General features: G+C 39.7%; 1 protein-coding gene across 1 annotated transcript in view; it reads right to left on the reverse strand.

The window, feature by feature from the left end:
- atf2 (activating transcription factor 2) overlaps positions 1 to 15,209 on the reverse strand; it is a 158,543-nt gene that overhangs the window by 11,526 nt on the left and 131,808 nt on the right. Inside the window, exon 9 of the mRNA XM_070875749.1 lies at positions 5,933 to 6,082. Within this exon, the coding sequence (XP_070731850.1) occupies positions 5,933 to 6,082 (150 nt within the window). The remainder of the gene's footprint in view (positions 1 to 5,932; positions 6,083 to 15,209) is intronic.

Consider the following 15,209-nt stretch of genomic DNA (forward strand, 5'->3'; position numbering starts at 1 on the left):
ATCAGAACATAATTCATTGTTGCAGGAAAAGGAAAAATAACATTCTGTAATATTTTCTATTTCTCACTGTTAATAGTTCTACTGTTCCTTTATATATTACTGGATTCAATGGTATTCAATTGAAAATTTAAATTTATTCTCAAATTTAGAAAAATAATCATCAAAGATATAAATGATATTACTCCAATGTTACTTAAGTGAAAAATACCCATCCTACTAAAAAGTATGAGGAAAACCAGTTTGAATCAGGATCATGCAAACATGAATAGAGGAGCAGAGACTTAGGGAGCTCAGATACCCAAATCTTGGACAGTAGGAGAACAAGTTGATAAAGCTCTATAAAAAATATGGATCCGAGGTTTTACAAATCGGGAGCAGAAAGTGTAAAAGCAAAGAGATAATGCTCAAACTATACAAGTTATTAATTTACAGACATATAAATATTAAAAAGGTAGTCAAAGGAAGGGTGGGGCTGATTAGGGACCAAAAAGGGGATATTCTTGTGGAGGCACAGCTGAGTTACTAAATGAGTATGTTGCATCTGTCTTCACTAGAGAAGAAGATGCTGCCAATGTAGTAGTGAAGGAGGAGGTAGTAGTGATATTGGACAGGATAAAAGTATATAAAGAAGATGTATTTAAAAGATTGGCAGTCTCAAAGTAGAAAAGTCACCCGGTCCAGTTGGAATGCATCCTCGGTTACTGAGGGAAATAAGGGTGGAAATTGCAGAGGCTCTGGACACAATCTTCCAATCTTCCTTAGGTATGGGAATGGTGCCAGAGGGCTGGAGGATTGCAAATAATACAACCCTGTTCAAAAAAGGAGAAGGGATAAGCCTGGCAACTACAGGCCAGTCAACCTAAAGTTTGTGGTGGGGACACTATTAGAGACAATCTGGGACTAAATTAATTGACACTTGGAAAAGTATGGAATAATAAAATGAAATTCAGCATGGATTTGTTAAAGGCAAATTGTTTGACTAACTTGATTGAGTTATTTGATGAGCGGAGAGGGTGGATGAGGGTAGTGCAGTTGATGTTGTGTACATGGACTTTCAAAAGGTGTTTAATAAAGTGCCACATAATAGACGTTAGCAAAATTAAAGCCGATGGGATTAAAGGGGCAGTGGCTGTGTGGATAATAAATTGACTAAGGGACAGAAAGTAGAATGTTGGGGTGAACGTTTTTATTTTAGACTGGAGGGAAGTGTACAATTGGTGGCCTACAAGTGTTGGTATTAGGACTATTGATCTTTTTGATATATATGAATGATCTAGATTTGGGTATACAGGGCATAATTTCAAAGTTTGCAGATGATATGAAACTCGAAAATGTAGTAAACAAAGAGGAGCATAGTAACAGACTTCAGCAGGATATAGACGGACCGGTGAAATCGGCAGACACATGGCAGATGAAATTTAATGCAGAGAAGTGTGAAGTGAGAGAGTTTGGTAGGAAAAATGAAGAGTCAATATAAATTAATGGTACAATTTTAAAAGGGATGCAGGAACAGAGAGACAGGGGATGTATGTACACAAATCTTTGAAGCTGGCAGGACAAGTTGAAAAGGCTGTTAAAAAAACATATGGGATCGAAGCCTTTATTAATAGAGGCATAGAGTACAAAAGCAAGGAAGTTATGTTAAACCTTTTAAAAAAAGGCTTAGGCCTCAGCTGGAGTACTGTGTCCAATTCTGGGCACCACACTTTAGGAAGGATGTCAAGGCCTTAGAGAGGGTGCAGAAGAGATTTACTAGAATGGTACCAAAGATGAGGGATTTCAGTTATGTGGAGAAAATGGAGAAGCTGGGGTTGTTCTCCTTAGAGCAGAGAACGTTAAGAGGATATTTGTTAGAGGTGTTCAAAGTCATGAATGAGTTTGACGGAGTAAATAAAGAAAACTGTTGCCAATGGCAGTAGAGTTGCTACCCAGAGGACACAGATTTCAGGTGAGTGGGAAAAGAACCAGAGGTGATTCGAGGAAAAAGTTTTATACAGCGAATTGCTGTGATCTGGAATGCAATGCCTGAAAGCATGGTGGAAGTAGATTGAATAACCACTTTCAAAAGATAATTGGATAAATACTTGAATGGAAAAAAAATTACAGGGCTATGGGGAAGGAGCAGGGGAGTAGGACTAGGGAATTGGATAGCTCGACCAAAGAGCTGGCACAGGCACAATGGGCTGAATGGCCGCCTTCTGTGCTGTATTATTCTATGATTAGGCCACAGTATAATATTGTGCCAGTTGTGGGGATGGGATGGGGGGGATTGGGGGGAGGAGAGATTTCAAAGGCGTGGGTTGTAGAAGTGATTTATGAGATGATGCTCAAAAAGAAAACTTCAGTTATGAGGAGAGACTACAGAAACTGCTGTTCTTTTCATTAGAAAGCTAAGGGGAGACTTGATGGTGGTATTCAAAATGATGATGGATTTTTAGTAAGGGAAATGGGGAAGTGAGTCAGTAATTAGTCTGCATAAATTTAAGTTACTAACAGAACAAAGAGAAGTTAGGAGAAAACATTTTTTACAGTTATTTTTACATAGACTGTTGTTCGGCCATGGAAGATCCAATCATATAGGGGTGGAATCAGAATCTAGAATAGCTTCTAAAGGGAAGTGGATAAATATTTGGAAAATAAAATAAAGTGTATGGGGAAAGGACAGGGGTACAGGTTTAAATAGATAACTCTTTCAGAAAGTCATAATAGGAGGAATGGGGGAAACAGCCTCCTACTGTGCTATAAAACAATCTATAATTCCACATTCCTGTGCAAAATATGTTTACTTTCTAGCATGTTGAGAAAGCGAAGAGAGAGATTTCTTCACTTACCGGGAGAAAAGGGTTCTTTCTTTTCCAATATTCAGGTCATTAATTTTTCATTCAATGAGGAATTTACAAGGAACATAGAGCATAATAGAAAAGCCAGGACCCATCTGTACTCTCATTACCTCTTTCTCTCTCCTCCCGCCCCCACCAGTTAGATCTAAGGGAAGGCCACATTAGTAGTCATCAATCCATAAATTTCTGTACTGAAGAAGTTAATGGAACTCAAAATAGAAAAGGCACTGAGCCTTGTTAGAGTGTATCCTAGAATGACGTAGGAAGTCAGAAAGGCGATAGCAGCTGCTCTGTCCACAATCTTTCAGAAATCTTGGGATATGGAAGTTATGCCAAAGGATTGGAGGGCTGCAAATGTAACAGGTTTTTTGAAGGAGGTATATGGATACACCAGGTAACTACAGAGCAGTCAGCCTAACATTAGTATTGGATAAGCTTCTAGAGTCCATTATACAGGGTAAAAGTTATATTCAAGGGTTAATTAAGGACAGCTAGCATGGATTTGTAAAAGGCAAGTCACACCTGACAAATACAGCTCTTTGGGGAAATACGAATCCATTGATAAAAGGAAATGCAGTGGATGTTATGTATATGGATCTTTTAAAAAGTTGTTTTATAAGATGCAGCATAGGAGACTTGTTGATAATATTAAGACCCACAGTATTAAAGGGAATATGGCAGCATGGATTAGAAGTTGACTGAAGGGCAAAAGTACTGGTTTATTAATGTTTTCGGACTAGGGGGTATATGCACCAGACATCCTTTCAGTATGGTGTCCAAAACTGAGCCTAACCAATAATTTGTATAGGCTTAGCACTTCTCTCATATAGTTAATCTCCTGTGGCATTGCACATGGAGAGTGAAGACCAAATATAGTCTTCAGATAAAGTGAAGTTAGAAGCCAGGCGATAATTAGCCAAGAGCATACAGACGTAATTCAGTCCCCATCTTAGTCATACCTTTTGTCCTATTTTTTATATTCCCATTACAAATGTGGACATAGGAATTTATAATGGAAATTGCTGATGCAAACTGGTCACACTAGAAATACACCCTCCTTCCAGTGGTAGTGCTGCAGCATCTTAATTGGCGGAGGGGTGCGGGGGTGGGGCGGGGTAGTGGAGTCATTACAGCATGTCAAATTTACATTGGCAGTTGCTATTATAAATGTGGAGACAGGAACTAATGATGAAAAACTTTGGTATTATATCTAGACTTCAGTATTTGCAGATGACTCAAAAGTAGGGAGTGTGGTTAACTGGTGAGTTTGGTAACATAGGCATGTCAGTAGATTGGGCAGATGAAACTTAGCTGCTAAGCTACAATTTCCACAGAGTAGTAAATCTGGCAGTATTGGATTGACTACCAGGATGTTATACATCCTGCCTGATGTTATTTTCCATTGATTTCAATGGAAAGGAAAATTGGGTGAGTTGTACAATGGAGGGCCAATCTGATACCTCCAGTTATATGCCCCTGACAAAATTGAAAGTTTTGCCTGAAATTCAATGTGGAAAAATATGAAGTGATGCATTTCAGGAGGAAAAACAAGGAGCTGATATATAAACTAAATGGTAAAACTTTAAATGGAGTAGAAGAGCACAGAGGGATTCAGATGCATTAATCTTTAAAAGTGAGAAGGCAGTTTAATAAAGCTGTAAAAAGAACACATGGGATCCTAGGTTTAGTACAGTATAAAAGCCAAGAAACAATTCTTCCAACTGATAAAGCTGCCATTAAGGAAGCCTCTGGTTTTGTTTCAAGTTTTTTAATATAAGGAGGAATTATTTTTGGATCTGGTTGTTGGAGCTGATAACTGATTTAGCTTTAGTACTTTGAAATAAATAGAAATAATTTCCAGAATAGCGTAATAAGAAAATGACAGCCTTATTGTGTCTTATAGGTACATAATTCCATAGTGAAAAACATGAATTGGAGGCAGTGTGGAAAGAGAGGGATTAAAAAAACAATTCAAAGACTGGCCAAGGTAATTAGTTTCCCTTAACATTCATAGAATTCAAAAGAGTTTATCTTTACACAATATTTTGCCTGCTAAGAGCCTTGGCATTTAGAGAAAAGCCTGCTCCAGAGCTTTTAGCATCAGTCCTGTCCTGTGCAGTATCTTTTGTTGTGGAAAGACAATGCAATGAGGGATCCCTCCCCTTCTGTCCACCCCCCCCCACCCCCACCCCACCCCCCCCCCCCACCAAAAATAATAAACTTATCAAGCTGATTAAAAAGGCCTACATACATCATATGAGTAGGGAGTCATGATCAATCTGTATAGTGCTCTGGTCAGACCACACCTTAAATACTGTATCCAGTTCTGGTCACCGAGACACAAGGATTGACATTCTAGCTGGAGGCAGTGCTGAGAAGAGCCACGAGGCTGCTTCCTAGTGTCAAAGGTCTGAGTTATGTAGAAAGACAGGAGAAACTTGGGTTTTTCACCCTTGAAAGGAGACGTCTGCGAGAGATCCTGTAGAGGTATATAAGATAGTAAACGGTATGGAAAAAATAAATTCAGAAAATTACTTTAACTTAAATTGCGAGGGTAGGACAAGGGGGCATGGGTTTAAATTAGTAAAAGGTAAATTTAGGAATTATCATCAAGAAGTTTTTCTTCACACAAAGAGTGATCAATACATGAAATGGACTCCTGGATAGAGCACTGTATGTAAAAACCCTGAAATCATTTAAAAAGCATTTGGTTGCTACAATGGAAGGATTTTAGGGCCTTTCTGGATGAAAGAGCAAAGATAGACCGAATGGTCTTCCTCATCTGTGATTAATTTGTACTCTCCAAAAGAATTCAAATGCGCTTCTACAGGTGCAAGTAATCTTAACCGTGCACGATTAGGTTTCTACCATTGGAATTAATAAAACATGATTAAAAAGTCAAAACTGTTCAAGATAACATTGTGGTAATCCAGTATGTAGATAGGATGCCCATAATAATATTTTAAATGAATAAAAGTACAATTTTTTTGATGATAGTCAGGACTACTCAAAAGCTTAGCATGGCACAATTTTATATAAGTGACAATTATTGTAGATTAATTAACATTAAGTTGAAGATCATTTTTACATACCATTGGTTGAGTAGTGGAAGTTGCAGCCTGCTGCAGTGACTGTGGACGGATTTCCTTTGTCAGAATCCTCACTGTACTAGTTGTTTGACCAATGGTATTATCACCATTAGTAACCTGAGGAAGCTGTTGTGTTAAAGCTGCCTTCAGTCGCTGCAAAAAAAATCAAACCAAACCAGCAGTTTCACTGGTATACCAAAATATATCAGTTAAGATTCAAGAGAATATACAAATACGCAAAATCTAAATCTGTAGATAACACTAGGCAGACTCTGGAAACTTCAACGGAACATGATTTTACAAACTGTGTAACACACATTTGTTATGATATTATGAATAGTCCATTTGTTCATTGAAGAATGTGCTGCAATTTTTTTTAATTTTTTTTATTGATTTGTAGATTATTAAGCAAAATGGAAACTGAAAAATTCCATAAATTATACAAGGTACCTAACTCCCACCCAGACAGTTGTCAATTCAGGATAAAAGTAGCCCATCACTGTATTTTACCTGCCACTGTTTCAAAATTAGTTTGGCTAGTACACAGCTGTAAGGGAAAACATTGGCTTGGTTGGCTCACCTCCTATCCCAAAGTAGCATTGGTAGTGGTCATAAAACAGAATATAGCCCAAAATCTCCTGCCCAATTGGATGAAGATGAATACTGTGACGAGAAATGATTGGGGGGAGGGGGGAAAGTGCCAAATTTCAGATAAATTGGCTATTTTTACTACTTTCTTACCTTTTGCTCACCATTATAAACCTTACAAGGGACCACAGTGACTATTTTAACTTTATTTAGATTAATTGCAATGCACAATAGGTAAAAACCTGGTTTCTACAGGATTGCAGCATTTTTTTCTGTAAATCAAAAAATACTGCAATACTGATGCTTTTCCACCTAGACAGAATAATCCTCTCTCCAACATTTAGTCCATAAAGCAGTAAGTTGGCTTGAATGGAGTGAAAAAATGAACTCCGTTAGGATTATCTAACCATATCAGGTTGTCCACATTGTGCACATTTTATCAGATTCCTAAAGAAATCAAAAACTTCTAAAAGGTAACACTTCAACTGTATAAACACTAGTTAGGCTACAGCTAGAGTACTGCATGCAGTTCTGGTCGCCATATTACAGGAAAGATGTGACTGCACTAGAGAGGATACAGAAGAGATTTACGAAGATGTTGTCAGGACTGGAGAATTCTAGCTATGAGGAAAGATTGGATAGACTGAGGTTGTTTTGTTTGGAACAGAGGAGGTTGAGGGGAGACTTAATTGAGGTGTCTAAAATTATGAGGGGTTTAGATAGAGTGGATAGAAAGGATTTATTTCCCTTAGCAGAGATGACAATAACCAGGGGACATAGATTTAAAGTAATTGGTAGAAGGGAGTTGAGGAGAACTTTTTTCACCCAGAGGATGGTGGGAGTCTGGAAACCATTACCTGAAAGGGTGGAAGAGGCAGAAATCCTCATCACATTTAAAAAGTACTTGGATATGCACCTGAAGTGCCGTAACCTACAAGGCTACGACCACAAACTGGAAAGTGGGATTCGGCTGGATGCCTCTTTTTTGGCCGGCAAAGATACAATGGGCCGAATGGCCTCCTTCTGTGCTGTAAATTTCTATAATTCTATGATTGAGAATACCCAAAGGGGCAGGGATTTATCTTCCTTTGCAATATCTTGATTATAGAATTCACATTTAGGTTTGCATAATTATTTTTGACATCAGTAAGACTTAATATTTTCAGTGTTCAGCAATCAAAATGGACATAAAGCAGATGTGGTTTAATTTTTGAATATTACTAAACACTATATTTACCTTCAGTTTTCCCACATGGCTGCTCATAATGCTGTATTCTTCAGGCAGAAGGGCAGAAGCAGTCTAAACAATATATCTTCATGACCACTGCCAATGTCACTGCCTGACAGGTCCACAAGAGGTACAATTTTAGGTGATTGTCTCATTTTTCCCTCCTAATGTGGAATATACTACATCAGCCTGGTTGGGAATTAACTCAACCTAACCAAGTGTGATTGGTGAACCCGAGTGACAGACAGCTTTGGTCTTCAAATACTAGTACACATTTGTGATAACCTAGTGCCTAAGTAATGTGGTTTATTCTGTATTCATTGAAATGTAGATGTAGTATTCCTTGATCTGTCATTTTTCTGACTTGAGTAACAAGTACAATACTGAATCAGTATTACAGAATAATTTCAAGTTTCAATACAGTTAATTTCCCTTAAACACGAACAAAATTTTGAAACAAAAACAATCATTTTGCTCAATGAAGATTTTGTATTTCTAATGTGCCTATTTGAATCATAAAATGAACAATAGCTTCAAGAGAGCACTGTTCTTGAAACAGTCTATAATAATAAAGATTTTAAAATAAAATCTATGGTTTCGTAAAATACTTAACACTGGAGTAAAATTTGTTTTGGTTATTTCTACAGCAAAGAGGTGAATAAATAAAAGTTTAAAATGCAACCATTTGTGTGATTATTTTGTCAGATTATAACTTCTCAGTAAATTAGATAACTGAAGGAAGAGTTGAAAATAGGAGCTGCCTTCCCATCATGTCCGCTGAGTTATTAGGAGGCATTTGTTGATGGCTTGTTTTTCATGTCTTTAAGGCTTTTAAACATTCTTTTCTATATGCTGTATATTTAAATTTGCACAAAAGATTTTTTTTAAGGATTCTGCTCACACAAAGAAACCATCTGCTAGAAATTGATCAGCCTACCGCCAGGTACCGTTTGGTGGTATTTCCTTGTTTTAGGCAGTCTTTCATTCGTTGGGAAATTCATTGCAGTTTTCCGCTGGCGGTTTCGAAATACCGCTGGGGAGCGGACCGCCGACGTGCAATGTTGGGAAAACCGCTCCCATCCGAGTTTGGTGGGAGCGGTGATCCGTACTCCTGCAAAAAAAAACGCCCAGTCGGAGCTGCCTTTTGATGGACAGTAGGTATGAAACCCTGCAAAAAAAGGTAAGTGAATGTTTTTTAAAAATTCTTTTGCAGCGATTCAGTTAAAAAGGCTCCTTGGAAGTTTTCCGATGTTTTATTTTTTGAAAAAATATTTTTCATGTTTTCCCCCTTCCCGAGGCCAGCTCCAGGACCGCAGAGAATCTGTGCAGTGCCCATTTTTCCCGCCCAAAGTACCGTCAGGATCTTAGCGGTCTTTTCGACGGTAAATAGGCAGAACTTGCCTTTGATCAATTTCCACCCCCATGTCATCCAAGTGAACATAAAATTATCATGAGCTTGCACTGTTATATTTTAGCAACTGAATTGAATTTGGGGCTGTTATTCAAGTTCAGATTACTTTAGGAAATACTTTAGAATTAAATTCAAAATTGTAAATGGACTCATGCAGCTTTAAATGACAAAGCCTGCAGTTCTTGATCGTCCGTAAATGTATATTTTTCAGCATTAAACTAAAGAGTGTGAATAGTGAAAAAAGGTTAAAAGACTACTGCTTTCAGTTGAATCATGTTTAACAGAAGCAAAATACTGCGGATGCTGGAAATCTGAAATAAAAGCAGAAAATACTGGAAATACTCAGCAGGTCAGGCAGCATCTGTAGCGAGAGAAACAGTAACGTTCATCAGAACTAGAAAAAGTTAGAGATTTAACAGGTTTTAAGCAAGTACAGAGGCAAGGAAAGGGGGTGGGGAAGAACAAAAGGGAAGGATTGTGATAGGGTTGGAGCCTTGAGAGATTAAATGACAAAAGGGATGACGATGCAAGGCAAAAGGGAATGGTAATGGGACAAGTAAAGAAATAAAAGATGGGTCACGAGGAGGTCTAACTGGGAATAGCAGAATCATTACCAACAGCTGCTGTCCGAAAAAATGGTTATGATCTAAAATTTTTGAACTCAATATTGAGTCCAGAAGTCTGTAAAGTGCCTAATCGAAAGATGAGGTGCTGTTCCTTGAGCTTATGTTGAGCTTCATTGGAACAATGTTGAAGGCCAAGGATAGAAAGGTCTGAGTGGGAGTGGGTCGTAGAATTAAAATGACAGGTGGCCAGAAAGTTGGGGTCATGCTTGTGGACTGACAACAGTGTTCCGCAAAGCAACATCTTTTATTTGGAGAAATCCATCTCAAATTCTCAAGCATTTGGGATTTGAACTTATGTTCTCTTTGATTATTAGTCCAGTCCAATTGATTACCAGTCCAGTAACATAACCACTACACTACTATATCTCTAATGGACTCTATTGCATTCTCCCAGTTTCTCCATCTCCATCTCATCTATTCTGACGATGCCACCTTCCAAACCAGTGCTTCCGATACGTCTTTCTCTTTCCTCAACCTAGGATTTCCATCCACTGTGGTTGACAAGGCCCTCGACTGTGTCTGTCCCATTTCCCGCACTACTGCTCTCATCCTGTCCCCTCCCTCCTAAAACCACGACAGGGCTCCCCATGTCCTCACCTTCCACCCCACCAGCCTCCACATTCTGCGATCATACTCCGCCATCTCCAGCTTGATGCCACCAAACACATCTTCCCCTCCTCTTTCAGCATTCCGAAGGGACCGTTCCCTCCGCGACACCCTGGTCCACTCTTCAATTACCCCAGCATCCTGTCCCCTGCCACGGCACCTTCCCATGCAAGCACAGGAGATGCAACACCTGCCCGTTTACCTCCTCCCTTCCCACTATACAAGGCCCCAAACAATCCCTCCAGGTGAAACACCGATTTACTTGTACTTCTTTCAATTTAGTATACTGTACTCAATGCTCACAATGCGATCTCCTCAACATTGGGGAGACCAAAAGCTGATTGGGTGTTCACTTTGTAGAACACCTCCGTTCAGTACTCAAGTGTGACCCTGTGCTACTGATCGCCCCAATCCCACTATGACCCATTACTTGTCCCATTACCATCCCATTTTGCTTTGCAACATCATCCCTTTATCCCACCCTATCACGGACGTTCCCTTTTGTTCTTTCATAGAAACATAGAAAACATAGAAAATAGGTGCAGGAGTAGGCCATTCGGCCCTTCTAGCCTGCACCGCCATTCAATGAGTTCATGGCTGAACATTCAACTTCAGTACCCCATTCCTGCTTTCTCGCCATACCCCTTGATCCCCCTAGCAGTAAGGACCTCATCTAACTCCTTTTTGAATATATTTAGTGAATTGGCCTCAACAACTTTCTGTGGTAGAGAATTCCACAGGTTCACCACTCTCTGGGTGAAGAAGTTCCTCCGCATCTCGGTCCTAAATGGCTTACCCCTTATCCTTAGACTGTGACCCCTGGTTCTGGACTTCCCCAACATTGGGAACATTCTTCCTGCATCTAACCTGTCTAACCCCGTCAGAATTTTATATGTTTCTATGAGGTCCCCTCTCATTCTTCTGAACTCCAGTGAATACAAGCCCAGTTGATCCAGTCTTTCTTGATAGGTCAGTCCCGCCATCCCGGGAATCAGTCTGGTGAACCTTCGCTGCACTCCCTCAATAGCAAGAATGTCCTTCCTCAGGTTAGGAGACCAAAACTGTACACAATACTCCAGGTGTGGCCTCACCAATGCCCTGTACAACTGTAGCAACACCTCCCTGCCCCTGTACTCAAATCCCCTTGCTATGAAGGCCAACATGCCATTTGCTTTCTTAACCGCCTGCTGCACCTGCATGCCAACCTTCAATGACTGATGTACCATGACACCCAGGTCTCTTTGCACCTCCCCTTTTCCTAATCTGTCACCATTCAGATAATAGTCTGTCTCTCTGTTTTTACCACCAAAGTGGATGACCTCACATTTATCCACATTATACTTCATCTGCCATGCATTTGCCCACTCACCTAACCTATCCAAGTCGCTCTGCAGCCTCACAGCATCCTCCTCGCAGCTCACACTGCCACCCAACTTAGTGTCATCCGCAAATTTGGAGATACTACATTTAATCCCCTCATCTAAATCATTAATGTACAGTGTAAACAGCTGGGGCCCCAGCACAGAACCTTGCGGTACCCCACTAGTCACTGCCTGCCATTCTGAAAAGTACCCATTTACTCCTACTCTTTGCTTCCTGTCTGACAACCAGTTCTCAATCCATGTCAGTACACTACCCCCAATCCCATGTGCTCTAACTTTGCACATCAATCTCTTGTGTGGGACCTTGTCGAACGCCTTCTGAAAGTCCAAATATACCACATCAACTGGTTCTCCCTTATCCACTCTACTGGAAACATCCTCAAAAAATTCCAGAAGATTTGTCAAGCATGATTTCCCTTTCACAAATCCATGCTGACTTGGACCTATCATGTCACCTCTTTCCAAATGCGCTGCTATGACATCCTTAATAATTGATTCCATCATTTTACCCACTACTGAGGTCAGGCTGACCGGTCTATAATTCCCTGTTTTCTCTCTCCCTCCTTTTTTAAAAAGTGGGGTTAAATTGGCTACCCTCCACTCCATAGGAACTGATCCAGAGTCAATGGAATGTTGGAAAATGACTGTCAACGCATCCACTATTTCCAAGGCCACCTCCTTAAGTACTCTGGGATGCAGTCCATCAGGCCCTGGGGATTTATCGGCCTTCAATCCCATCAATTTCCCAACACAATTTCCCGGCTAATAAGGATTTCCCTCAGTTCCTCCTCCTTACTAGACCCCCCGACCCCTTTTATAACCGGAAGGTTGTTCGTGTCCTCCTTCGTGAATACCGAACCAAAGTACTTGTTCAATTGGTCCGCCATTTCTTTGTTCCCCGTTATGACTTCCCCTGATTCTGACTGCAGGGGACCTACGTTTGTCTTTACTAACCTTTTTCTCTTTACATATCTATAGAAACTTTTGCAATCCGTCTTAATGTTCCCTGCAAGCTTCTTCTCATACTCCATTTTCCCTGCCCTAATCAAACCCTTTGTCCTCCTCTGCTGAGTTCTAAATTTCTCCCAGTCCCCAGGTTCGCTGCTATTTCTGGCCAATTTGCATGCCACTTCCTTGGCTTTAATACTATCCCTGATTTCCCTTGATAGCCACGGTTGAGCCACCTTCCCTTTTTTATTTCTATGCCAGACAGGAATGTACAATTGTTGTAGTTCATCCATGCGGTCTCTAAATGTCTGCCATTGCCCATCCACAGTCAACCCCTTAAGTATCATTCGCCAATCCATCTCAGCCAATTCACGCCTCATACCTTCAAAGTTAGCCTTCTTTAAGTTCTGGACCATGGTCTCTGAATTAACTGTTTCATTCTCCATCCTAATGCAGAATTCCACCATATTATGGTCACTCTTCCCCAAGGGGCCTCGCACAACGAGATTGCTAATTAATCCTTTCTCATTACATAACACCCAGTCTAAGATGGCCTCCCCCCTAGTTGGTTCCTCGACATATTGGTCTAAAAAACCATCCCTTATGCACTCCAGAAAATCCTCCTCCACCGTATTGCTTCCAGTTTGGTTAGCCCAATCTATGTGCATATTAAAGTCACCCATTATAACTGCTGCACCTTTATTGCACGCACCCCTAATTTCCTGTTTGATGCCCTCCCCAACATCACTACTACTGTTTGGAGGTCTGTACACAACTCCCACTAACGTTTTTTGCCCTTTGGTGTTCTGCAGCTCTACCCATATAGATTCCACATCATCCAAGCTAATGTCCTTCCTAACTATTGCCTTAATCTCCTCCTTAACCAGCAATGCTACCCCACCTCCTTTTCCTTTTATTCTATCCTTCCTGAATGTTGAATACCCCTCGATGTTGAGTTCCCAGCCCTGCTCATCCTGGAGCCACGTCTCCGTAATCCCAATCACATCATATTTGTTAACATCTATTTGCACAGTTAATTCATCCACCTTATTGCGGATACTCCTTGCATTAAGACACAAAGCCTTTAGGCTTGTTTTTTTAACACCCTCTGTCCTTTTAGAATTTTGCTGTACAATGGTTTCCTCCCCGTCACCCTTTCCCTGCTCTGTACTTGCTTAAAACCTGTTACATCTCTAACTTTATCTGGTTCTGATGAAAAGTCATCGACCTGAAAGATTAACTTTGCTTCTCTTGCCACAGATGCTGTCTGACCTGCTATTTCCAGCATTTTCTGTTTTTATTTCATGTTTAATAGATCCTGGTTGTTCAAGACTGTTGATTTTGATTGTTCTTTCTATAGAAACACACAAGAGATTTGTGAAGTCTTTGTTCTTATTATAAAGTTGACCACTAAAAGTTTTAATTTCTAAGTTTTATCAGCCATTTAAAACATGTCAATTATGCAAAATTGTTAAGCACCCACCAAATCAGTCACTTCATACTTTAACCTTACTGACCAGTGAACTACTTATTTTTATATCTGCAATCTGGTTCTGTTCTTCATTGCTGCACAGCATCAGCTCTAGCTGTACCGGCAATCATTACATCTGATGACAGTCTTCGGTAAGCTTCAGTGCACTACAGCTGTATTAGCTGTCAACTATTCATCTGAAAAGACTTTACCAATTTCAGAGTATTCTTTAATTTCATGGATCAAATCAGATTTATATGCAACACAGGATTTTCCCATTCAGATAACATGAATAGCCGCTCAAGAATTTTGTCATTAGAATAAAGGTAGTCAAAATCGAGTCAGCATACTGAGTTTTATTTAATAATAGCTGTGGTATTTCATTGGAAAACATTTGAGTTTGTGTGAAATATATCCTGATCTGCTGCACAAATTGAATGTAAATTTAAAATATTTCAGAAAAGAACTACAAGTCCATTTATTTAACCCTTTAAATGCTAGGAGATAGACAAAAACTCATTATACATGTACTAAAAAAAGATATGCTTCACCTACTTTCCTTATGTCACTTAACATATGTAGTCCCTGTACAGTGTCATGTGGAGCCCAGCAGTGCAAGCAAGCTTTAAGAGTTGCAAGCGAAGCTACAGGGACTGTTCTCAGGAATGGAAGAGAATGAAGTGCCCAGATAACAATTGAAAACAACACTGCTGACAAATGAATATTTCAAAATGTTCAACGATTAATTCATTTTAAATAATGTTTCATTGTGGAAACACTGGAGGTGAAATTGGTCAATGCCAGCAGTGTAAAACAGGCTGATAATGAATCGAGTGTCCATTTGAAACCGTGCCTAATTTTCTTTTCCACTGACTTCAACCTTAAAGAAAATTGGGTACGATGTAAAACCTGCTGCTGGTGACCAACTTTACCCCACTTTATTTTATCATTGAGTAAATATAATTGCATGATTAGCTTTAAAATATTAAACAATATGAAAATCTAAATTAGTTTGTTTAA

The sequence above is a fragment of the Pristiophorus japonicus genome, chromosome 3 (genome assembly GCF_044704955.1).
Source record: "Pristiophorus japonicus isolate sPriJap1 chromosome 3, sPriJap1.hap1, whole genome shotgun sequence".
In the NCBI taxonomy this organism is placed as follows: Eukaryota; Metazoa; Chordata; class Chondrichthyes; family Pristiophoridae; genus Pristiophorus; species Pristiophorus japonicus.